The sequence below is a fragment of the Suncus etruscus genome, chromosome 13, assembly GCF_024139225.1.
Source record: "Suncus etruscus isolate mSunEtr1 chromosome 13, mSunEtr1.pri.cur, whole genome shotgun sequence".
Lineage (NCBI taxonomy): Eukaryota > Metazoa > Chordata > Mammalia > Eulipotyphla > Soricidae > Suncus > Suncus etruscus.
In genome coordinates this window covers 92,472,987-92,500,002 of record NC_064860.1, presented here as the reverse complement: position 1 = coordinate 92,500,002, position 27,016 = coordinate 92,472,987, and the positions used below count along the sequence as shown (strand labels likewise).

The 27,016-nt window shown below is 34.6% G+C and overlaps 1 protein-coding gene across 1 annotated transcript in view; it reads right to left on the bottom strand.

The window, feature by feature from the left end:
* The window catches only part of PHLDB2 (pleckstrin homology like domain family B member 2), a 142,308-nt gene that overhangs the window by 18,350 nt on the left and 96,942 nt on the right, over positions 1-27,016 (bottom strand). Inside the window, exons 7-12 of the mRNA XM_049785385.1 lie at positions 20,272-20,427; positions 18,256-18,366; positions 15,978-16,067; positions 13,080-13,223; positions 9,281-9,421; positions 8,114-8,213 (exon numbers count right to left, since the gene is read on the bottom strand). Of these exons, the coding sequence (XP_049641342.1) occupies positions 8,114-8,213; positions 9,281-9,421; positions 13,080-13,223; positions 15,978-16,067; positions 18,256-18,366; positions 20,272-20,427 (742 nt within the window). The remainder of the gene's footprint in view (positions 1-8,113; positions 8,214-9,280; positions 9,422-13,079; positions 13,224-15,977; positions 16,068-18,255; positions 18,367-20,271; positions 20,428-27,016) is intronic.

The following is a 27,016-nucleotide window of genomic DNA, read 5'->3' as shown; positions in this document are numbered from 1 at the left end:
CATTATTGTTAAGGTTTCCTCTCTGATAGCTGATCTGGGAAACTACAATCAATGCATTCTTCCTTTCAATTCTTTATTTAACATGTGCATAAGAAGTGGAGACACACTGATAATAAATCTGTCAATTTATTAAAAGACTTTTTTTTTTAAAACCAGTATTTTAGTTTGCAGACTCTTTCTGCCTACTACAACAAAACTATTAAGAGTTTACAACTGGACTTTAAATTTTTTATTTTTCTTGTGCTCTACTATATTTTAAAAGGGTTTTTAATTGGTAATGAAATGGCCAAAAAAGCAGGCCAAGGAACAAAAGATGACAAGTGATTTCAAACAGCTTCCTTAATTTAATCTTTTCTATAAAATTTTAGTTCCACGAGTTTTCCTGCCATGAGAATTAAAACAGTTCATGTTTGGATATCTAAGTGAACATTTTAGATCAGATTTAAAATTTCTGGAAAAAATATTTTCTGAATATAACATATAATTATAAATTATAGCCATATCTCCTCTGCAGATCAGTTAAGGAAAAATACAAAACACAAAACACAATTTTCTCTTGCTTAAAGAGAAGTAAAAGGATTCAGTACTCATATAATTACCTTTGAAAATTGAACTTTGGGAGTTACTAAATTCCCCTTTTAAAATAATTTACAATTAGTTCATTTTAAAAAGGAAGGAAAGAGAAAAATCAGAAATTATTAGAAAGATATATATATATATATATCTATATATATATATATATATATATATATATCTTTCCTTATTCTTTCAAGGTAGACTTGTGGCAAAGAAAAATCCCAAACAGCAGTACCCACATAGGAGACAGTCCTTTGTTTTAATATAAAATCACTTTAATTTGAAAAAAATTGAGAAGTATCTTCTTGGTAACCACATATGCCATAGCTTTTCTTTACTCTTCATTTCTTCATAAGGACAAAAAAATCAAGTTGTACAAAAACTCTTCTGTTTTTGAAGAGCTTACCCTTCATGTTACTGATATATACTCAGCTATTCCGTTTACAATGGTATCTCCTGATTCCCAGATTTTTCAGAGTTTGATTTCACCAAGAGGGTTACAGAATAAGAAAAACTTACAGCCTTCAGGAGAAGTACCATATTTTTCTCTCTATAAGACACCCCTGACCATAAGACACACATAATTTTTAGATGAGAAAAACAAGAAAAAAATATTCTAAAGCAAATGGTGTACTAAAATATTTAATAAGCTATAACAGAATAATATTTCAACCATGTTAAGTGAACAGCAGTTAACATAACATCAAAAATCATTATGACTGTCATTAACAAATGGAGAGAGTTTAAGTTTTGAGTACTCTTCTAGTTTCCTGGGAATCCCAAGAACTCCTCATCGCAAGAGTCAGCATTCACTCCGTAAGAGGCACAGACATTTCCCCCATCTTTGGGGGGTTAAAAAGTGCATCTTATAGTATGAAAAATATGGTAACTAGTAAACTAAATGTTCCTGTGTGGGCACAAGGGACCACCACTGCATTGTTTACTGTGTTGAGGATTGGGGGCTTCAGCTCTTAATGCCCTTCACGATTTGTTGTTGAAGTTTAGTTCTATGTTTTGGAGAACCACTGTTTCTTCTGGTGGTAGAATAAGCACTTAACATATTTATCAAACCACAACACGCAAACCCCCCAAAGTGTGTCTTATGGAACAAATAATGCTTGGAGCTGAAGCACAAATTCAGGGGAGGAGAGCATTTAAAAACTATGTGCATCTTATGGTCAGGTGTGTCTCATAGAGCAAAAAATATGGTACATTTTCTTGGAAAGTAGTGTAAATGCCAGCAGGGGGGTGAGCATTTTTTCCCACTGCAGGATGTTTGGATGCTGTTGATCCAATATGCAAATGAAAGTTTACCTGAGGGAACTGTTCATTTCTCCAGATAAGGTTAACTTTACTGATCACCACAAACTCACTGTCACCAGGCATAATCTCCTTTCTCTGGAACAAGTCCCCAAATCGAGTTATTGTTATATTTACAAATGAAGGTGTGGGTCTCTCCTATGGTCCTGAATTTTATCAGTGTAGTACTTCATTGTATTTTTAAATTGAGATTTGGAAAAATGATCTCCAAGTTTAGATACTTCTGTTAGAGGAAACACTAGGCGAGTTATTTCAGTAAGTTATTTCAGAGCTTTATCACCAAGGGTATTTTTGTTCTTTTCACTTCAGTATCTCCATTTACTTAGTTTATGGGTGTCAGGAAACAGTCACAGAATGAATTTACCTTCCTGTCTATTAATTCCAATTGCATTAGTGGTTGAAAAGAAGTAAACTGCATCTATCTTGGGGAATAGATCTAAGTTATTGAATTGGAAAAGTAAGGCCCATACCTGACACAGCTAGTGGTCACCATGGCTATCCCAACAGTATTCTTAGGGTCATGCAGTAGAGGGGGTTGAACTTACAACGTCAAATATAGGACTGAGGGAATTGGAAGGATGCTGGGACAATGATGGGAGGAGATGACCATTGATGGAGAGTGGAGGGCTGCAATGTGTTATGCATGAAACCCTACCATTAACAGTATCAAAAACCACAGCACCTAAAATAAAAATAAAACAAAGCAAAAGAAAAAACATGCTAGAAGTGTGTGCTACCACTTGAGCTATTTCCCTACTCCATCTTTTTTTAGCTTGTTTTACATTATAAGGCAAGAATAAAACCCAGCAGTAGAAACAACCACAATGTAACAATAACCTTGTGAAAGCTCTAAATTTTTTCTTTACAGATAGAAATAGCTGTTTGAAAAGGAATATTCATAAAACTGATAGACTGAGATCTGATAAAACCTTGTCATAAAGCTGGTAATTACAAAATATCCAAATTAATTCAGCTCTCTACATTGTCTATAGGAGTGAAGTGACTGCGAGAGTGGATCTGTAGGGGCGATTGATTATTCTTTAATGTAAATCTTTATAAGTTATGGTTAATTTAATCTAAAAGAGTCCTTTATGAGGAAATTATTATGGCATATATAATCTTGCTAGTTCAAGTATTATATACTTGACATTTTTATCTTTGTTTGGGGAAAAGGATGACTTAAATTATAACCTGGGTTTTTTTTTTTTTTTTTTTTTTTTTTTTTTTTTTTTTTTTTTTGGTTTTTGGGCCACACCCTGTGACGCTCAGGGGTTACTCCTGGCTATGTGCTCAGAAGTTGCTCCTGGCTTCTTGGGGGACCATATGGGACGCCGGGGGATCGAACCGCGGTCCGTCCTAGGCTAGCGCAGGCAAGGCAGGCACCTTACCTCCAGCGCCACCGCCCGGCCCCATAACCTGGGTTTTAGAGGATAAACCTGTTCAGTATTTTTTGACAACTCAGCATTTCATAGCTCACCTGCAGAAAAATTCAATCTTCCTAACCACAGTCCGCAGCCAGAAAATGAAGGTATAGGACAAATCAGGAAAAAAATAGAATGACAGAGAGAGGAAGAAGATACAAGATCATAAAGGATGATAAAGGGTCAGAAAAATATACAATACTTTCAACATATAATTATTGATTGTGTTAGTAATAATTCCATATTAACAAATTTAGATTAATCTGAGTTTATAGATTACTCAAGAACTTTTTTTAAAAAGTGTATAAATATGTATACATTTAGTCATAAAAAGATGTTACAGAGAAAAAATTCTTTCACACACATTTGTCAAGCAGAAAACTAAAATTAGAATTAAAACAGGATTAATTAAATTAAAAATTAAAACAGGATATCTATAAAACAATTACTTTGTCCCATGCTGATAGGAATAATTTTTTAGAACTAAGTTTTATAAAATGTCATTAAAATTATGTAAAGCACAGTTCAGCAAATTTGATAACCAGCCATTCCTCTAGCAACTGTCAACTACCTCTTCATAGAAATAAACATTTATTTAAGCAAGTTTTAAAACCTGTTCTTCACTCCCTACTAAATCTTTCTTATAAAATAGGCTTAACTGAAATGAATGAGTAGGAACTTCCTAAAGCTTCTCCTCTTCCCCCCATAGCTTGCTTATTTATTTTATATCAGGCCTTTATAAAATAGAAGCAGGTTTTACACTTAGCTTATCCACATCACAATGCCTACTGTTTTATCTACATCCTACGTCTTAAAAAAACAATGCTTCCATAGCTCTCCTGCTTCCTGCAAAGTTTGACCTCCAATAAAAAAATACCCAACAAAATAAAGAGGGTCATGCAGCTGTCTATTTGTGCAGTGAATGGACAGCAGCTGTACTTGGTTTGTCATGCAACAATTTTTCCCTATTGTATAATAGAAATGACTATTAGGCTAAAAATCCAACACTGAACACCTTTTAAATTGAATACTTCTTAGAGATAACTTAAAAATGACCTTTCACTATTTGCTGGAAACAAAGACACCACACAAGGAGGTTGTCCTACCTTTCTTGGACTTTCCTGGATTTAACAAAAGACAAAAGGACAAAGATTTCATTCATTCTTAACCTTACAAAATAATTCATCATTTATAAAAAAAAAACACAAGCCAACAATCATTACAATTTTAAGAGTTGAGTTTCTTTAAACTCGGTTCCCAAAGATCTTCGTATGATTTGTGTTGTCAGTTCTATTAAAAGAATGCTAATGAAAGGCAGGCTTATACTTACACTAATATCTTGATGTTTCCATTATGAATAAGCAGCAAAAAAGACAGTTCACTTAAAGTTAATTGTGTAACTCAAGAAAAGCGATGAGATCTATTCCATTTAAATTGACAAAAATATACCAAGGTGAAATTCTTTCTGAACCACGGGATGTTACTTGTGTGTTATTTTAATGAAGTCAACAAATGGTAGTGAAATAATTCTAAATGAGATGATGATTTATCCTTCCTGATCTCTATGGGCCACCTGTATGCACTTAGAAAATTCTGCTCAATTTATAATCATGATGACTCTTAAAAACAATAATTTCTCCCCCCCCACCCTTGCACATTTTCTGGATGGGGTAACCAGGGGCACCAGGCCAGCCTAGGAAGACATATCACATCTGCTTGGATCATCAACACACATTGAAGTTCTCTATTTCCTCAGAAATGGCTGAATCAGCACCACTTGAAATGCTTTAAGAGGAACACTTTGAAGCTGCCAGGGAAAAGACCAATACTATTATCTCTGGGTATATAAAAGACAAAACTTACAAGGGAGGAATAAGCACAAAAGATAAACATTAGTCTGCCTCTGCCAAATGAGAACTTTTGCAGGCATTAGCATAGCTCTTTTTTTTTTAAATGAGAAGAGCATGGAAATATAACTATTATTATTTGAGTAGTAAAGCAAAGATAGAAAAAGTAGATATCAAGCATTCCTTTAGATCCACTATATTCTCACAAGAATCCTTACAAGGTCATTAGTTAGCAGCAGCTCTAGATAGGTAGATTCACAAATCTATTCATTTAATGTAAATTCAGTTGGCTTTACTTTCTTTAAAAAATAACAACACTTTCAATAGAAAGAATAATGCAGTGGAAAAGAAAATATTTAAAAAGAAGTCTGTAAATGACATAAAAAATTGTTTCGAGGGCCTGGAGAGATAGCACAGCGGTGTTTGCCTTGCAAGCAGTCGATCCAGGACCAAAGGTGATTGGTTCGAATCCCGGTGTCCCATTGGTCCCCCGTGCCTGCCAGGAGCTATTTCTGAGCAGACAGCCAGGAGTAATCCCTGAGCACCGCCGGGTGTGACCCAAAAATAATAAAAAAAAAATTGTTTCGATACAAAGTAGACTTACAAGAGACTAGTAGTGAGACTAAGCTATAATTACTCATCTTTTCGAGGTAGAAAAGAAAGTACAGCAGGTGGGTTGCTTGCTTTGCATGTGGCCAACATGGGTTTGATTTCTGGTACCTCATTATAGTCCCTGAACTTCACTAGGAGTGATTCCTGAGTACCTAGCCGGCCAGGAGCAATCCCTGAGCACCACAGATTGGGTCCAAAAATTAAAAAAAAATTGATGTGTTTTTTATGAACTGTAGAATTTTTTAACCTAAAGATTGATTTTGATCAGAATAAGAGGATGAATGAGGAGTCTGATTTATTTCAAAATCAAACTTTGTAAATACCGTATTTGCCGGCATATAAGACGACTTTTGAAACAAAAAAAAGTCAACAAAAATCGGGGGTCGTCTTATATGCCGAGTATATCCCAAAAAATGTTTCAATATGCTGCTAAATGAAAATTGTCTGAATATTGCCACAAAACAAATTTTCCAACTCGATTCTGCACCAATCACTGTCAGGCTGCTCAGACCGCCTCTCTAACACAGTCAATCCAAGCAGGCTTTTGATGCATGCAAATTAGACAATGTTCTGGACACGAATCTACACTGTCAAAGCCTGCTCAGATTGGCCAGAGAGGAAGTCTATGACAGTATAACCTTTGAGCCTTTGCTTGTTGTGATTGGCTCACTGTGGTACATACAGTTGCAGCACAGGAACGTTCTGTCTGATACAGTGAATATAGGCCTAAACCTATGTTTTAACTGCAAAATTAGGGGGTCGTCTTATACACCCAGTCATCTTATATGCTGGAAAATATGGTACTTTATACATTATATGCTTATACTATAACCTTAATTAATTATTTTATGTATAGGAACTTCTGCTACTATAACTGGTGCTTGTGGTTGGAAATCTAGAACCACAGTCAGCAATATTTAGCCTGATAACTGGCCTAAGTCATAAGCCTAATAACTCAGCTCATTGCTTGGGGGCCATTAAGCATACCCCAGTAGTACACCAGGGCCATGAAATGTTGGGAATTTAGTTTGGAGCAGCACACATAACCACTTGAGCTATCTCCTTGGCCCTCTTTTAAATCTTAAATAATTCTTAGTAATAAATTGAAGTGCTTAGTGGTAGTTCATAATAAAACATAATATAGTCTTGTATAGTATGTTTATATATATATATATATATATATATATATATATCAATACATACATGTTTTGGGGTCACACCCAGGCGGTGCTCAGGGTTTACTTCTGACTCTGAGCTCAGAAATCGCTCCTGGCTGACTCAAGGGACCATATGGGATGCCAGGAATTGAACCACCATCTGTCCTGTACCTGCTGCTTGCAAGGCAAACATCCTACTGTTGTGCTATCACTCCAGCCCCAATATGCTTATATTTATACATAGATATCTTGTACCTATATATCATATATGCACATATTTGTATACCAACATCATGTATGATTTTATATACATATATGTTAATATATACATGTGCAATTATTTTTTTGCTAATAGAATAGCCAACCTGAGTTCACTCTTTGGTATGCCAAGGTGACCCCTGAGCACCACTAGGTGTAGGTGCCTCACGACTCACCAAGAAATGAGAGATCAAATGCATGGCCCTTTTCTCACATCATTTACATCTTGTTTATATTTCCACGGGAGCATTGACTACACTGTCTCTCATCCTCACTTGACTGGTAAAATTTCAAGGATAAGGATCATGTTATCTGACTATTTGAGAATTTTATTATTAATGCATTATTAATAAATTATTATTTTATTCACTACAAAGAAATAAAACAAGCTAAAAGTTAATATTATTTAAAACCTGGCAATCACATGAAAAAAAAAAGTTCAAACTACATTAAAAAGTCTCGGGAAAGTTTGGCCTGGGCCATCAGTACTCTATTAACTTGTCAGCTCAGGAACCCTTCAGAACATGGGTTAACATGGATTAACAAAGTAATTTAGCCACAAAGCAGGTGAGTGACTAATTAAGAGCCCTGATAATCATTATGAATTTCAGCAATCTTTTCTTTCTACCAGATGGGAAGATTCAAAATTCTCTAGGGCCTTTTTTTATTTTAAAATTCTACTCAACTTATAAAGTACAATGATTATATTTAAAAGGAACCAGACAGCCATATGTGTGTGTAGAAAAAGTGATGTGAGTACAAGGATAAGAAGAAATACATCCCTCCCCAAAGGGGACCATTAAAGAATACAATTGCAGACTTTGATTTAATCGCTCTGACAATCCCATACCTGCTCTCATCTCCTCTTTGGAAGAATTTAATGCTTTCAAAAGACATAATATTTGATTCCAAAGGTACATACCTCTGAGCATCCTTCGAGATTCTGAATCTCTGGTTATGGTTGCAAGTGAGTGAGGGAGCACACTGCCACAGCTGTTGCTCTGTCCCAGGGGGAGGTGAGCCTGTGAGAACCAGGGAAGAAATATTCCAGCAAACTTGCTGTCAATGGTTGTCCAGGACATGGCCTATCCTATTTCCACAGCTCTTATATAAATTTAGGGGGCAGTGAAGGTAGGCCATTGCATTTCATTTGTTGACACTATTATTATTATAAGGCCAGTTTCTGTCCCTCGAAAGAGATTCACATTACCACAATTCCTCCAGGGTCAGCAATTCCAAAAGTGAAGGCACATAGGAAAAACACAGTGCAAAGCCACCTTAGAAACAAGTGAAAGTTGCCCATGAGCCCAAAAGCAGAGGGCAAATGCAAGGACTGGAGAATGTACATGAGCTGAGCCCTATTTTATAAAGACTGAAAACTGAAGAAACCTATGAACTACCCAAAGGACTTGCATAATCTTTTTTAAAATAGTAAAAATCCTCTATGTAAGATCCATTTTAGAACAAGAGTTTATAAAATAGATGCATACAAAATTACTAATTAAGGGAAAAAAAAAAGGTGCAAAAATGTGTCTACCCACTTGTTTTTGCCTCCCTACCTTTACTAGCAATCATCAGGTCTTGTGGACTCCTGTTATAGCATCACTGCTGACTGGCAAAAGGGCATTTGGGCCAGTCAGTTTCTTGCCATCTCAACATATCCATGGTTAGAAAGAATAAAATCACACCTTTACTGCAGTATCCTGGGTTTTAAAATGAAACAATCCCCCAATGGGCTTCGCTCAGGATAAGACACATGGAAACGACTCAATAAATATTTGTTTCTATTATTCCTAGAGTTCAGAGTTTATATCCTCTAGTTTTCACATCTGGGATGCAGCCATGGTCATCTGTCACACGTGGATGCTACTCATCACCCGTGTGCACAGAAACGCTCTGGTCAACTTTCCTTGATCCCAGAATTTACCAATTCAAATCCAAGTAGGATAGAAAATGCATATTTGACATACAGCCATCCTTGAAAGCAAATTGAATGGCCTGCTATTTGATATTTTCTTTGAGGTTTTTGTACATCTGTTAACATAAAGACTTAAGGAATATGAAGCTCAGGGTCCTCCTTATGTCCTACCTTAGGAGTGATGCTTCTCCCCATAGTAGCACTGCTGAAATGTGGGGATATGGAAGATGTGGTTTTCTTTCGAGGCAAAGTGTCACTCAGATAGAGGCCATCTTTATGCTGTTTTTTCCTTTCTTCCAGACTTTTAAAGTGCTTTTACATTCAAATATAAAGCAAAATAGCAATACTTGTCAATTTGAAACAGGCCAGAGTATGCATTTACAAAAAAAAGTTTAGAAATTTTAACAGATTGTATCTTTAAAATTCTTCCTTTTATTCATGTTTATTTAGAGAATGAGACTAGCATCTGACAAGAAATATAGGCACCCTTAAAAATGTATGGCTAAATCTAAAGCCTTTGTTAAAAACCACATTTCACATGTAGTTCCTGATGCTTTGGAGCAATGAAACAACTTATAAATTATTATGCTGATCACCACGTGGATGGCAAAAACCCAGTAAATGAAAGTAGACAATTTCTCCCTTTGCCTGCACAGTTCTATATCATAGTACAGATTCTATGTGAGGACAAGAATAGGAAGGAAGAAGATTGTGAAGTAAAGAAGTGAGTAAACAGTGAAGTAATTTCAAAGATGGAATAATAGTCCAATCCCATAAACACACTCTAAATTCTCATGTTTCCATGAAAGACATTTTTTAAGTCATATTTTACTGGGGGAGGGGAGCCTAGTAACTCTAATAGTAAACACTCAAGCTTCTTAATGGTGACAATTCCTTTTTTAAATTTCTATATAAAATATCTTGTAACTAAAAATCTATCCAAATTTTCCTTGGCCTCCTCTAAAATTATGTTTAATACTGAAGTTATTTCCTAATAAATAGTTCTTTAATATTGAAGTTGATGTCTCCTTTTTTATTTTATTTTATTTTATCTAATCTTTCTCTTTCTTTTTGCACTCTAGCATGATTTGATTTCAGAACTGAGACTATTGTGTGGTGTTTGTCTTTATTGCTGTAGTGCTCACTGGATATTTAATTTGACATTTATTTTTGTATTGTTATGGAGTTTCAATTACCTTTTTCTTTTTTTTTTCCCGGGCCACACCCATTTGATGCTCAGGGGTTACTCCTGGCTAAGGACTCAGAAATTGCCCCTGGCTTGGGGGGACCATATGGGACGCCGGGGGATCGAACCGAGGTTCTTCCTTGGCTAGCGCTTGCAAGGCAGACACCTTACCTCTAGCGCCACCTCACCGGCCCTGTCAATGACCTTTTTCATGTCTTCTCTCAAACTGAGGTTGATAGCCACTAGAAGGACTCTACCCATTTTCAGCATATTTTAATTTAAAAAATTTTTTTTCTTATTCTTTACCCCCATTCTTTTGCTTTTCTCTCCCTCAAACAAAATCACATAACTCAATTTATCTAGCTTAGCCTCTCAAAGAGAGGGAGAAACAAGGGAGGGCACCAGGACCAAACAGATATATGATCACTCATAGTAAGCTAGACAAAGAGGGGACCACCTACTCTAGCAGCCCGGGGGGTGATGGTGGGGGATACGGGTTGCAGAAAGGGAATGCGGAATGGAGGAGGACAAATTTGGTGATGGATATTCCCCTGATTCAATGTTAATATGTACCTAAAATACTAATGTGAAAGATATGTAAGCCACTGTGATCAAAATAAAAATTAAAAAAATAGTTCTTTATAAGTTTTTTAATACATCATAAGATCAATGCAAATTGAACAGCTTTATTATCAATATTATGAAGAGAAATACCTGCATTTAACTTTTTAGTTACCTATTTATATTAGCTAATGTTTATTAACATTAAAGTAGAAAGGAGATATAGTTAATAGAAGTTAACAGTAAAATGTATCTTCAAGAAATGTGAAGGTTGGACAAAGCCAATCAGAGCTTGTTTCATTTGGATTTTTGGCAACTCTTCAGGTTTTTGGGGGGCCAAGAGTCACAGGGATTTGATTACAGTCAAAGGAGCATCAAACTGATTATTGATTTTTTATACCTAATACTAAATATATTAAAGAAGGGAACATTTTTATAATAAGTTATTTTAAATTATAAAAATTAATTAATTTCTGAAATAAAAACCTGAGGGAAAGTTCAGAGGATAGAACATTTGCCTTGCACATGGCTGACTCAGGTTTATCCCTGGAGCTATATTGTCCTCTGTACCTGCCAGGAGCAGTAGTGAGTACTATCAGGTCTGCCCCAATCCCACCAAAAAAACCCCCAAAAAACCCATTGTTCTGTACATAGAATACATTGCTGGTGATATAAATTTGGACAAGCTAATTGATGTAACTAATTAGCTTGTCCTCTATATATCAACATGGACATTATTCTTATCGCACCTGGCTCTGTGGGATATTTGTAAATGAAATATTTGCAAAATGTTTAGTAAACCTTGACAGCATAGGAAATAATTCTATTATTATTATTATTATTTTACAATATTTTCTGAGGACATGGCAGTTTTTTCTACCATGAACTGAGTAGACAAAATTTTTTACTTTGAGAAATACATGAGATAAGCAGCAATAGTTGGGGGTGGATGTGAAGTTAAACATGAGGATGTGCAATTAACTTGGACAATCCAAAAAATCAAGTGAATAATGCCTAAACACTATATGGGCTGGAGAGAAAACCAAACCAGCACGACAATGTCCCTCAGAGTTGCTCGAATGCCCCACAAACATTGCCCTAACTGATCTGAATCACTGCGAGGGTGGCCCTGGTGGCCTCTGGTGGTACTTCAGGGACCAAGCACCAAGGCAGTTTCAGGCCCTACCATTAACCCCTGGCCCACTTGGCTGAATCTCTCTGGGAGTGACCCTTGGATTCCCTAAGCATTGCCTGGGAGCCCATTGGAAACAAACATAAAGTAACTATAATAATTGTAATACTTAAAATTATACTATATGTTCTTTAAGAACCAAAACCCAAATCAAATACATCTCAATTCAAAGACTCTAAACCTGTCTTTAAAAATACCTTTGGAAAAGCTAAAGAAAAGTTTTTATAAATTTTCTCTAGATCAAAATCACAAACTCTAAATATCAGTTTCTAATTACCTGTTGCTCCTGCTGCCTTCTATGTTTCTTAGCTGGTAGAGGAGGAGGTGTGTCATTTAAAGGGAAAGGATGGACAGAGGAAGCCATGACTTCAGGCCAAGGGGTTGATGAAGTTTGAGTGACAGGAGAAAGAGTGGAAGGAAACATTAATCCAGAAGAGACAAATGATCCTTGCTTTACAGGAGAAATAAGTAGTTTATATGTGTCCATATGAAAAGAAAGAAGAGAAATAAAATCAATTGGATTGTTTTATTTTTTTCATAATTAAATCAAGAAATCATTAATGTTGGGCATTAATTTTTCAATTTAGCCTCTTGTTAAAATCTCACAATGTATGCAATGTGGAGCAGTAGAAATTATTCTCATTTACTATTATTTTTCTATTTTCAGAGTTATTCTAACATCATAATTTTTTAAAAATTTAAACTGCAAAACAAACCAGAAAATAATTCAAAGCATTAATCTTAAAAAGACTTTATGATTTCCATGTAAATAATATCAGGCTGGAGACCTGAGATGTAGTCTGAAGATATTGAACTCACTTCTAGCCTCCATTCTGTATCATATATTTCTTGCTTAATTATGTATCATAATTCTAGAGCAGTGGCCCCAAACTGATGTTTGTCAAATTCAGCATCATTCTGTCAACCAGTCATAAAGTTGTCAGACATAGACTCGCTTTCTGTTAACCCTGGGTTAATTTTTGACATGAGTAAAGCAGTGAATGAATGAATAAAATGTCATGCCAACACACCTCTTTATTTTGTGGCTGGCTCACCAGCACAGCTGTGGTAGGCCCAGTGGCAACAGCATCAGCATCAGCAGGGAACTGAGTGGAAGGGGATAGATTCGTGGAATTGCCACATGGCTCATTAATTTCATTTACACTGATATAGCCCTAAAAGGAGGAATTCAGAAATTAAACACAAAGAAAGCTGAAGCCGAGGCATGCAAGGGTATTAAATGCTCCTAGTTCAATGGAGTTAGCTCAAAGCAGCATAGCCAGATATTTGTGGTATTATCAAATGTTTCATTCAAGGAATTAACAGCAATTTATATGGTGCTTAATCTTAAAGATTATATCTCAAATATTAAAAACAATGTTTGGTGAAATTAAAATGACTATATTAAGAATAATCAGCATATTTTTAATTATTCAGAGGTAGCTGCAATCATTCTGTGATTGATATTCTGTGACGATGTGGTTACTATCCAACACAAATTAATTATAAATAAAAATCTGAGATATAATATTAACAAATAAATTACTCACTGTAATTTAGTTGCTTTGTCCACAATCTTTATTTTTTAGATTTCCCATCCCTCTTCTCTTTCTTGAAAAAGAAATTACATAAAATGTAGGGCTAGAGATGTAACAGATTTAAGGTATTTATTTATGGTGAACCCCAAGGATCACCCAGTATAAGGAATATCCTAAGGAATTCTAAGATTAGCCCCTTGAGCACCCCACAAGTGTGGCCCAAGTTGCTTCCTCTCTCTTAGAAAAAAAATAAAATGTGAGTTAAATTGTCTGAGGATTTTTTATTTTTACAGCCACATTTTCAAAACAACAGCAGGAATGGAATCTATTAAGCATTCAATTGAGAATAAAAAGGACACAATCCTCAGATGAGTTTTCTCTAGCCAAACTCAAGTGCACACATATTTATGTACCACACATATGCCTATAAATAATCTAAAGTTTGAGCTCAATTCCCAGGGTGTTTCAATTCAGGGCAATTTCAACAGGTCCCCAAATTATCCCTAAATGGAGAATTTCCAGTGATTCAAAATTCCAAAATTCATGTCTGGCTTCCATTTGAGAAAATATCTGTGAATCAAAATCTATAATCATTATAATTCTTGAATTTATTTGTGAGGAAAAATTACTTGTAAATTTTCATGGAATATAATTATACAGATCAATTATGATTTTTACCACACAAATAAAATATATTATAACGAAAAGGCAGAAAATAACATCTTTAAAGTAGAATTAAGTAAATTTATATCTCAGGTCTTTTATTAACTCATTAATCCTTTCAAAAAGTGAAAGCCATGAAAGAAAACCATTATATTAATTAAGTAAAAAAAAATCACAGGTAGGAAAGAAGTGAGGTCAACATATCTTGTGAATCAAATCTTGGTTCACAAAGAGGACACATAGGTAATAAACAGAAGAGTTAGAGACTCACAAAAATAGTCAAAAAGCAAAAGCAAAGAGAGTGTTTAACATAGAAAGTTTGAAGAGAAAAAGACCAACTTCAAGTAAAAAAGGAAAGATTTCATTCCTGTACTAAAATATATAAAAATTTTAAAACTGTTTTATTCATTTATATGTTACAAATAGTTCAAATTCACTCTTTCCAGACCCAACAGCAATCATTCCTTTAAAACTATTTTTACCTCTGCATTCCCTCTTTTTAGTAAAATGGAATTACCAGACACCTACTTATTCAAAGTGAAGCAAGTAATAGAATAATTTCTTATTACTTCCCCCCCCCTTTTTTTGCTTCATCACCACATATATGTGAGCAAGTACTATTAAATTTGTTCCTAAAATATTTCCCAGTCCATCCAAGTTTCTCTATCTCTTAACCATTGCTTCAAATCTAAAACCTCAAACTTTAAGATGACTTTCAAAATTTGATCTGGCCTCCATTGCTGTTACTTTACTGAATTCTACTCATTATTATCCTTCATTCACTGAATTTCTTAGTTCTGCTTTATAAATAATGAAAAAACTATAAAACAGGACAATCTAAGAATCTGTAGACTATTTCATATAATGTTTCCAACACATATCACATGATATATGACTGTAACATTTTACATGCCTATACAAACATAACAAGTCTATGAATCCTAACTGCTATAGGAACATGTAACATATTTTATGCAACAAAATGCAATTTTATCTTTAAGCACATTTTATGTAAAAGCAAGCCTTTCTTTAGTTTGCTTTTTTAAAAAAGTATAAATAAAATTTTTGTTTCTAAGTCAAGGTTACAGATTTTTAAAATGAAAGAACACTGTTGCCATGTAGCTCTATAAAAAAGACACTTGGGAAAAAGTGGTAATGAGGTCTGAAAAAGATGGACTTTGGGGTGTGTAGAGTTTAATGAAAAGTGATATTTCCAATTTAGGAAAGAAAATAGAAAAAAAAGGGGGCCCAAGAGATAGCATGGACGTTGGGTGTTTGCCTTGCATGCAGAAAGATGGTGGTTCGAATTCTAGCAACCCATATGGTCCCCGGAGCCTGCCAGGAGCGATTTCTGAGTGTAGAGCCAGGAGTAACCCCTGAATGCTGCTGGGTGTGACCCTGCCCCCCAAAAGAAAAAAAAGAATGAAAATAAAAAAGATTATCTACACAAACTGGAAAGAAGAAAATTGAAAACCAATCTTTAAAGGTCCTAGTTAAATCATAAAGCAAAGCATGCGCGCGCACACACACACACACACACACACACACACACACACACACACACACACACACACACACAGTCTTCAAAACATAAATTGTAGAAAAACCACCATAGCATTGTATACTTAATCTTAAATTAATGTTTTTCCTATTCAGATAAAATTGGGGTACATCCTTTAATTTCTAAGGCATCATGAGCAAATGCAACATGTAAAAATCATTGCTTACCTCTTTTAATGTACTGGAGTTGACAGGAAAACCTTTCCCCCCAGAGAGGCTGGAGTATTTCTTTTCCAAATTACAAAGATTTTCCTTTTCCTGAAGAACACAACATCTATTAAATTAGTCAACCTTGGATTTTAGTGATTAATGATAATTCTTTAATCTTATACTTGGATCTTAAAATTTTGTTTTGGTTAAGTATTTGTCCTAAAGTCTTTCTTTGTTTTGTTTTTAATTATTTATTGGACATTTGTTATTAATAGGATTTTCTAATGTATTCTGGCTGTAAGTCCATTGTCATTTCCTTTTTAAGGCATTTTTGCTTACCAAGACAATGAACTTACGTATACTATTATATTTGCTTGTAGAAAAATTATCATTTCATTTTTATCTTAGGTCTGTGATACATTTTGGATTAATTTATACACATGGCTTGAGGACAGATGGTGTCAGGTTTATATTTTTCCATGTTGAATCATTATCTGGCAGCATTTTTTGAAAGGCTTTTTCTCCTACTGGATTGTCTTAGAACTTAGATCCTTTGTCAATAATCAACAGAGAAGGGGCTGGAGCGGTGGCGCTAGAGGTAAGGCATCTGCCTTGTAAGCGCTAGCCTAGGAAAGACCAAGTTTGATCCCCCGGCGTCCCATATGGTCCCCAGACCAGGATCGATTTCTGAACACATAGCCAGGAGTACTACTCCTGAGCATCAACGGGTGTGTCCCCTCCAACCAAACTCCCCCCCCCCCCCAAATCAACAGAGAAAATAGTTGTGGAATTATTTCTGGATCATCTGAAATATAGCTTTAGAGTAAATTTTGAAATAAAATAGCATAAATTTTCCTAATTTTGTTCCTGTCTACAGTTACTTTGGATATTTTACATCTTTTGCATTTTAATCTATAGTCAATTCTTATTATTTAAAATAAAATAGTTAAGTTAAAATAATGCTTCTGAATCATTGTTTCTAGGGAAAATTCAGGCTTGGATTTCCAGGAGTTTCTGATTAATCACTTCTCTAACTGAATAATGAGTAACTTTTAAAAGTATGTGGTTTTATGTAAAAACATCTTATTTGTGATATATATATATATATATATAGTTTCATTGATCTTTATTATGCACCATTGACTTAACACTAAACTCACCGTCAGTATTACAACAATTAATTCATATCTGCATAAAGCTTATGTAATACAAGAATGTTAGGATCTGGAGCAATAATAACACAGAGAGTATGTGCTCGCCTTGCATGTAAATGACCTAAGTTAAATCACTGGCACCCAGATGGTACACTAAACCTTGATAGAGGTAAGCATAGATCCAGAAAAATACCCTAAGCACAGCCATATGTGACCACACACAACCCCATTTTTTTTCATCAAAAGCACTTTCTTGAAATAAGAGATACTAGATAATAGCAAAATAGAAAACTCTATATATTCATTTGATGAAAGACATGTTTTTTTTTTGGTGGGGGAGGGCACACCTGAAGGTGTTCAGGGCTTACTCCTGGCTCTGTGCTTAGGGGTTATAGAGGTATTAGGGGGCCAGATGGTATGCTGAGGATCAAGCCTGGGTCAGCCATGTGCACAGCAAATGCACTGTACTATCTCTTTAGCTACAGAAAGACATTAGTTTTAAAGAGAATGATGTCATTCTTATGCTTTGGATTTTTCCCCTTATGTGGGAGAAAAAAAAGCATGAGAAAAATACTCTTGTGTATTTTCTGAATTATACAATCATTCACATAAATAAAAGTCTCCTTACATTATTACAGTTCACTATTTAGTATTTAAGAAACAACTTTCCCCAAGTTAGAACCTGTACTTATTTATTCTTTTTTTTTTTTTTTTGCATTTTCTCTCAGTTTTTGTCCTTTTTTAGTTTCCAATAGCTCACCCTTCCCTTTTCCCTTGGTTGTCATTGCCATGACCTGGGGTCACCCACATATCTGTCTGCCAGAGTGCTCACTCCATCCTCAGTGAGGCTTGCTCCCTGCCTTCTCCTCTTCTTTAGTGGTGGTTATCATACATGTTCTGGTATCCCTAAGCCTGTCAGGGTGGCTGTCGTGATCACAACAGTACATGCCTTAATAGCCATGGGACTTAAATCATTATTATTTATTATGGGATTATTATTATTATTATTATTATTATTATTATTATTATGGGACAATCACACCTGGACATAATGCTCACACACTCTTGGTTTCTGAAAAGCCAGGCACCCCGTTTGGGAACCTGTATTTTATTGTGAACAGGGTTTAAAAGTAAGTACTTACTCTTTGTAGCATCATTATTAAATTATTCTTTTCTTTCACAAAATGATCTTGTTCTCTTTGAGCCTGTTGAACAATGTGATTGGCTTGTTTTTTCAAAGCAGATATTTTTTCCTGGGGGGGAAAAGGAATGATGTAGAAAGATGCACTTAGGAAGAAAGATAATTACAACTAAGTAACAGTGACCACATTTTAGTTGAAGGTTGGCAGTGTTGGTTACCTAGAGTGCAAAGTAATTTCTTTGACTTGATATGCTTCCCTTTCTTTACAGGTCAAGTGATTTAAAAATCCGTTTGAGGGCCCGGAGAGATAGCACAGTGGCATTTGCCTTGTGAGCAGCCGATCCAGGACCAAAGGTGGTTGGTTCGAATCCCGGTGTCCCATATGGTCCCCCCCGTGCCTGCCAGGAGCTATTTCTGAGCAGACAGCCAGGAGTAACCCCTGAGCACCGCCGGGTGTGGCCCAAAAAACAAAAAAAACAAAAAAAAAAATCCGTTTGAGTAAACCAGAAGTCAACAGGAAATCTACTTTTGGATTATAAGTGGACATTTAAAAAATATCATAATGGGAGGTGCCTCATGGGGAAACATACAATTTTTTAATATAAGCTAACTAAGAGCTCAAGAATTTACCTTCTACTCTGAGATCTGAACTACCTTACAAAAATGAAACAAAACAAAAATAAGGAAATTTTAAAAAATAAAGTGATACTTATAAAAAAATTACTTTCTGGGTTGGGGATAAGGCTCCTTCATTCAATCCACTACCTCTCCCAAAACTCACTTTAATCACCCATGTTTTCTTCCCTTGGTTTTATTGACTTGATATGGACGAAATTCTTATTTTAAAATAAGAAACATATTCTAGGGGTAGGGTTTGGGCGGAATCATTAAAATACATGATATGGCAGGATGCCATTTCTAATAGTAATAATCTATCAGTTAGTTTGGAAAACATTAAGTAATGGAAACAGAATATTCCAAAATAGACTATGCTCCTGGAATTATATTGAATCAAGCTACTAACAATTGCAAAGGAATTTAAAACAACAAATGTCTAAATTCCTGATTTTTTTGGTTTTGGTTTTTACATGAAAGAAAAAATGCTCATGAATCCATTTAGACCATAAGTAAGAATGACAGTAACACAACAAATTGGTTTGTTGTGTCACTAGCATATAAATGGCAGGCACCATCAAAATCTACAAAACCTAATATGTGAAATTCAGATAAACACATATTAACAACTATATTAATCATTGCAAATAATTTTCTTTCAGAGTGTTTTATTCAGTGGGGTAGGCTGGCACAAGAGCTATTCCTGGTGGTGCCCTCTGTGGGGCCAGAGATTAAACTCTGGGCCTTGCACATGCTAGGTACCAATATCAGCTCTGGCTCATCATTGATTTTCCAGTTTTAATTTTTTAAAATAACATCTTTATTTAAGCACCATGGTTGAAAAATGTTCATAGTTAGGTTTCAATCATAAAAAGAACAATCCCTCTTCACCAGTGCAACCTTCCCACCACCAATGCCCCCATCCCCCTCCTCCCTCACCCCCTACTTGTATTCGAGACAGACATTCTATTTCTCTCACTCACTACCATTGTCATGGTAGTTGTCAGTGTAGTTATTTCTCTAACTGCACTCACCACTCTCTGTGGTAAACTTCATCTCATGAGCCAGTCCTTCCAGCCCTCACCTCTATTGTCTCTGGGAGTTATTACAATAATGTCTTTATTTTTCTTAAATCCCACAGATGAATGAGATATTCTGTGTCTATTTCTCTCCCTCTGACTTATTTCACTCAGCATGTCCGTCCATTTATAGAAAAATTTCATAACTTCATTTTTCCTGATACCTACATAGTATTCCATTGTGTATATGTACCACAGTTCCTTTAGCCACTCATTTGTTGGCTTGTTGGGTTGTTTCCAGATTCTGGCTATTGTAAACAGCGTTGCAATGAATAAAGGCGTGCAGAAGGCATTTTTGTATTATTTTTGTGTTGCTAGGGTACCTTTCTAGTAACAATGTTTCGCTGATATTCAGCCACTTCACGCAGGAGCTGTTGCGTCAGATTCTCCTTTTCCTCATCCAGACGACTCTCACGTTCAAGCTGTTGGAATTCTAGATCTTCAAAGTGCTTGCTCTCCACATCCAATATGTCGGCATCCTTTGGAGAAAGAGGAATGAAAACAAGGCAGGAATGTGTTGTTATAGCACTCTTCAGGTAGAGGAAAAAAATACTGGAAGTAAACAATCCAAAATATCTTTCCAGTTACAACATTAACTAGGGGTAGAGCTGGGTAAGCTACCCAAACAGTGACTATTAGAATGGAATTGAAAGGGATTCCAGTGAAAGGAATTGAAAAGGAGTGGAATTATTTCCCCATTGATTGGAGATTGCTTTGCAGCTATAGCTATTGTATCCTTCAAAAGGATGCTTCAGTTCGAAGTGACTAAGGATAGCGTTGCCATTTTAACAAGGTTGGCTATTTTAATTTCTGATCATGGAACAATTTCCATTTAGTCTGTCTTCAATGTCTTTCATGCATTTTATTTTCAATAATTTAATTGAAGCTGTCATTGTTATTTTACTGCTTTCTAGTATGATGGATGATATTTTCCTCATTTTTCAGATGTTTCACTCTTAATATGCTGAAAAGCAATTGATTTCATCTGTCAGTTTTATATCATGTGACCTGACTGAGTTTGTTAATTTTTTTTTTGTTTGTTTTAGTTTTTGTTTTGAGGCCATACCTGGTGGCGCTGAGGGGTTACTCCTGGCTATTAGCTCAGAAATCGCTCCTGGCTTGGGGGGAGCATATCAGGGGATCAAACCACTGTTCATCCTAAGTTAGCAAGTGCACGGCAAATACCCTACCACTTGTGCCACCGCTGCAGCTCCATCTCTAGCCCTTTGTTATTTGTTTTGTAGTTTCAATTTTTATACTTAAAATTTTTTCTTTGTATAAGTTAAATTGAACTTGCAATAATATATAATTATAATAAATAAATATAAACAGATATATAAAGTAGATATAAGATATTATAATCTTTAATTTTTAAATATTTAAGATAGCATAAAATATTATAAGATAAAAACAAAATTTGGCAATAACAAACACTATGTGCAGCAAAAGTATGATCTCTCTGGAGAAAACTTCTGTTTTCCACAAAATTTGAAATGAAATGAAACCTTAGTGTATAAAAATCTAGGTAGATTAAATTTTAGATAAAAAAGTTCCTAACTTTATAAAGTGAAGGAATTGACATACATAATAGACTAGAATTCTTGAATATATCTACTCCAAATGGCACACAATACAATTTGTATGGAAAAAATAAAACTTTTCATGTTTTAGTTTTCCTTGTTTTGCAATTTTTCATTTTCTAAAATATATATAATTAGGGTGGTTTGCCTACATGATAAGTATATTTGAACTTTCATGCAGTATATGTGTATATATTATTTTATATTAGTATTAAAAGTATAACGTATATGTATATAAAATAATGTTAAATTTGATTTCTGTCTATTCTTTAAAATTGCTTAAAAATTTTTTTCCTAAAAAGTTAAAGCTAGGGGCTGGAGAGGTGGCGCTAGAGGTAAGGTGTCTACCTTGCAAGCGCGAGTGTAGCAACAGACCGCGGTTTGATCCCCTGGCGTCCCATATGGTCCCCCCAAGCCAGGAGCGATTTCTGAGCTATGGCATAGCCATGAGTAACCCCTGAGCGTCAAATGAGTGTGGCCCCCTCCCCAAAAAATTAAACCTACAGATTTAATCAAATACAGAGTGGCTTAAAATTAATATTTTAAGTAAGCACTATTATACTATGTATAATCTTGAAAATATATAAGAAAGGTCAGAAATCATGAAAATAAAATAATCCAAAGTGACCATTCTCTAAGCTATATAATGTTGAAGACAGGAATGACTAGATCTGTGTAGAGATTGTATGCTGTACAAATTATTCTCCTACCTATTTTAGCTCACTCACTTTTCATTTGGAGCCTTTGAGAGAATCACATACATAAATAATCAATTGCCTAAAAAAGGACAGGTGAGCTATACAATTTGCAGGCCTGCATATGTAAAGTCAAAGTATTTTAATCAAAATATTAAAGATTTGAATAAATAAATATATGATAAATTAGCGATTTTTGACATTTAACTATGCCACCATTTTCTGTTTTTATTTTTAAGTAAGTAATACATTAAACCCTTTAGCATTTTAATCAAATGGAATATATTTCTATCTTCTGCAATTATGCTGGGGATGATTCATAGAAGGCTAATAACTACCATATAATTATAACCAGCACTATAGCAACAAAATTATTATGTCAACACAGACTTGAACCTTCTGAGGTTAACCATAAGCAAAAACAATCTTAAAAAACATAAAACATTGCCTAACACTTTTTAGATTTTCATCTTAATTGTCCAACAGAAAGTGGCTTTGGTCTTGGTTTTAAATTACTGATTCATATTTCACCTTAATTAGAAAACATGCTTTTAGTTTCTAAAGGAACTAAGAGATTTGAGTCAAATTTAGTTAACACTACAGGAATAAAAATATAATTCAAGTAAAATGTTTAAACAAAACATTTACAACCTGTAGAAAATATATTTGCTCATACGTATTCAGTTTTTAAAGTTTTTCAGTTTTAAGCCTGGCTTGTGATGAAAGGTTATCAAGATTAAACAAATAGATATTTAGAAATAACCTTTATAACTTATTCAATGTAAACACTAGGCTCACAATATATTAAATGCTAGTACTATGTTACATATGTCATCTCAGTGCCTTAAGGTCAGTAACTCATTTATTTGTTGTAAATAGTTAAACCATTGCATACAAATGATAGCACAAAAAGCTGAAAAGTTGAAAATTAAAATTAAGCTTAACACTGAGAGTCCCCTGGAGCAATTATCAGGTCAAGTTACCTGAACCATCAAAATATACGCATATATAGTTGTACTAGGGTAAAAAAGCCCAAGTTGGGAAGTAAAACATTTTCTTAAAATTTGGGATAAAAAAAATCAGGGATATAACCTGTGGGTAGGAGTAGCTTAATTGAGCACACAGTATAATATATAAGGAGATCAAATTTAGATGTATAGCTCATTGAATGAAAATTTTAACTAAATTTTCCACAAAAAGAACTTTATAAATCACTATTGTTTGACAAGTTCAAAGGTAAGACATAAAAGAAAACAAGACACCTGTGCTAAAGACAATTCAGTTAAATCTCTTTTCTTCCAATTACTTTTATTTAGTATAGGTTTACATACAAATCTTTGTTTTCTTTGCCTAGAAGAATAGAAATAAAATAATAGATATCTGATAATTATTATTAGTAGAAATTATAGTGATAATATCATTATAGCTCAAGGCCAATGTTAAAAGCAAATGTAAATGGAAAACAGGGTTTGCTAAAATATCTTCATTTAATGTGTTATAGTCAAACACTATTTAGACACATAATTTTGGAATCTGGAGAAGACAATGGGAATGAGCTCAAAAGGACATAGAGGTCTAATGAAGGTGAATAATTTTAAGACTAAATCATTTTGTTCAAGATTAAATGGCAAATTTATTTAGCATAAAGGTCACCAAATAGAAGTTTTGTTTTGGTTTTTGTTCTTTTTTAATTAAAATAACAAAACCAACCAGTGAGCTGAATAAATATCAAAATCACAAGAAAATGGTTCTGGCCAGGTGTCTCTTCCATTTAATACTGGGTTTGGGGTCTGGGGATTAAGTACAGCAGATAGGGCACTTGTCTTGCATACAGCAGGTTTGGCATCCATCCCTGGCAGCACTGCCAAGTGTGGCCCCCTTAAAAATCCATTTAACAATGAAATCTATTTAAGAAAAGCAAAAGACTATCTTAATTTTAATTTTTTTTTTTTAATGAAATGGTTTAGGCCGCAGTGGTTAAAGCACGGCTCCAAGCACACGCGACTCTTTCCACTTTTTTTTATTTTTAAACTTTTTATTTTATTTTATTTTATTTATTTATTTTTTTTGGGCCACACCCGGTGGTGCTCAGAGGTTACTCCTGGCTGTCTGCTCAGAAATAGCTCCTGGCAGGCACGGGGGACCATATGGGACACCGGGATTCGAACCAACCACCTTAGGTCCTGGATCAGTTGCTTGCAAGGCAAACACCGCTGTGCTATCTCTCCGGGCCCTTAACTTTCTTTTCTATATTATTTGTATATAGCTAAGGAAATAATTCACTTGGTGAAGCCCTATTATGAAGCCCTATTATTACCCGACTCACAAGACATGGAGTCAACATCGGAGGAAAACTGCATTTTGACTTTAATGTAATGAGTTACAGGTAAGGAGACCACTCATAATCCTTAATATTGCAAGTATATAATCATTCCACAGTTTCATCTCAAGTATTTGAGACATATATAGTTTTAAAAAATTACATTTTCCTTTTTACACATAAAGTTTTTTTTAATAAGATTTGCCACCCATTGTTGTCATTTGTATTTAAAACAATTTTATTGAGTCTAGTTTAAATGCTTTGGGGAAAATATTTTAATGAAGTGGTATTCTAAAGTGCTTGAAGCCTGAAGGGAAACAAGAATAGACTGCATCATTTCCTTTTCTTCTTTGTAGACACACTCCTTAGAATATAAACAAATTTAATTAATTCTATAGAATTTAATTAAGTCAAAATAAACCATATGAACCTGACTCACAGTTATTAACAGAACCACAAAATTTTATTACAAAATATGTTTACAAAGACTCAACTAACAATTGGGTAACTATATGAAGAAAATAACACAATTTATAACCATTCTACTCACATATAAAATATTATGATACTATAACATCCTTAGTGATAAGAAGAATTGAAAAAACAGTAAAAATATTTCCCAATATGTATTAAGAACTAGTATAAAAGCTACAACTAAAAATAATTTTACACTCATATTCTTTTTTCTTATTCTTTTCATATTTATCACAAAATCCCAGAGACTGGCGATATTAAAAAAATAGGTTTTATCTCCTTACCACTACTTTCATTGTACACAATAAAGTGACTAAAGAGGAAGAAAAAATGTTGAAGCAATATTTGCTCTAATATTATAACTGATAACACATATTAGAATGGTTATTGGGCAGCTAACCTGTGACTGCATTATTCTTTAAGATGCTTTCAATCTCTGAAATACTTGTTTGTTCGTTTTTTTTTCCTCCTTTTTAAAAAAGGGAGTATTTGGGCCACTTCCAGCAGTGTTCAGGGTTTACTCATGGCTCTGTGCTCAGGAATCAGTCTTGGTGTTCAGGGAACCACATATGGTTCTGACAATTAAACTGGGATTGGCTATGTGCATTGCAAGTACTACAGTACAATTTTTCCAACCCTTAAATACATAAAATTTAATTGAATGTTTTCATTACCTGGTGATACTCATTGGTATCAAATATTTTTGTATTAAAGGTCTTATAAAATTTTCAGTGTGTTGTCTTATTCTTCAATGCCCTCATTCTTTTTTTTTTTTTTTATTTTCTTCAATGTCCTCATTTTCATAAAGACACAGACATGAGTATTTTTTTTTTTTTTTGGTTTTTGGGTCACACCCGGCAGTGCTCAGGGGTTACTCCTGGCTCTATGCTCAGAGATGGCTCCTGGCAGGCTTGGAACAATATGGGATTCAAACCACCGTCCTTCTACAAACAAGGCAACCACCTTACTGCTATGCTATCTCTCCGGCCCCAGTAATCTTCCATTTTAATTTACATGGAATTATAAGCTACTAACAGCTTACGACAAATTACTATTAAGTTTCTTCTTCTGAGATCCAAGACTATTAATGAGCACTTCCCTGGAATCATAGTTTATTTGGATTGCTGTTAAAAGGGCAAATTCCAATTGTTAGAAGAATGTGAAATATTTAGTGGAGATGTCAATGTTTGTTAAATTCTACCTGGGAAGTTTCATCTCCAGAAAAATCACCAGGTTGCTCATTTAGCACTGCAAACCTTAAGAATTGTAGAGTAGGGCCTGGAGAGATAGCACAGTGGTGTTTGCCTTGCAAGCAGCCAATCCTGGACCAAAGGTGGTTGGTTCCAATCCCAGTGTCCCATATGGTCCCCCATGCCTGCCAGGAGCTATTTCTGAGCAGATAGCCAGGAGTAACCCCTGAGCACTGCCAGGTGTGGCCAAAAAAAAAAAAAAAAAAAAAAAAAAGAATTGTAGAGTAACTCAGTAAAATCCAACAAGAAGATCTCTGATGCACTAAAACCATGAAAACTAAGAAGCTCATAGAAGATAATATTGAAGAGCAATGCCCTGCATCCTGGCTTTTGAAATTTGATTGTAGTAATGTGCTAATGAATTCAATGTCCTATGAAACAGAATAAAAACTAAAATAAAAACAGTGAGTGGTGGTGGGAAGATCAAAGTACAGGATAATTTTGGCACAAGAGTATAAAAAAATCAAGCTAAGAAAAGAAAATGGAAAAGCAAACAACACATGACGCAGCAGAGAACAAAGGGGCAATATTAGTTGATTTGAATATTATAGATACTGGTGTCAGTTCTCTCCTGTTACAAAGAATGACTCCAGAAATGTTTTTGCATTACAGATTAAATGAAGAACATAATAAGAACTTTTAACTTGTTATCATAAAATAATATACACTGTCAGCATGCATATGTCTATTTTAAATGTATCTCTAAGAAATTACTGCTGATGAAATTTTATGCTATGGGAATTAGGATA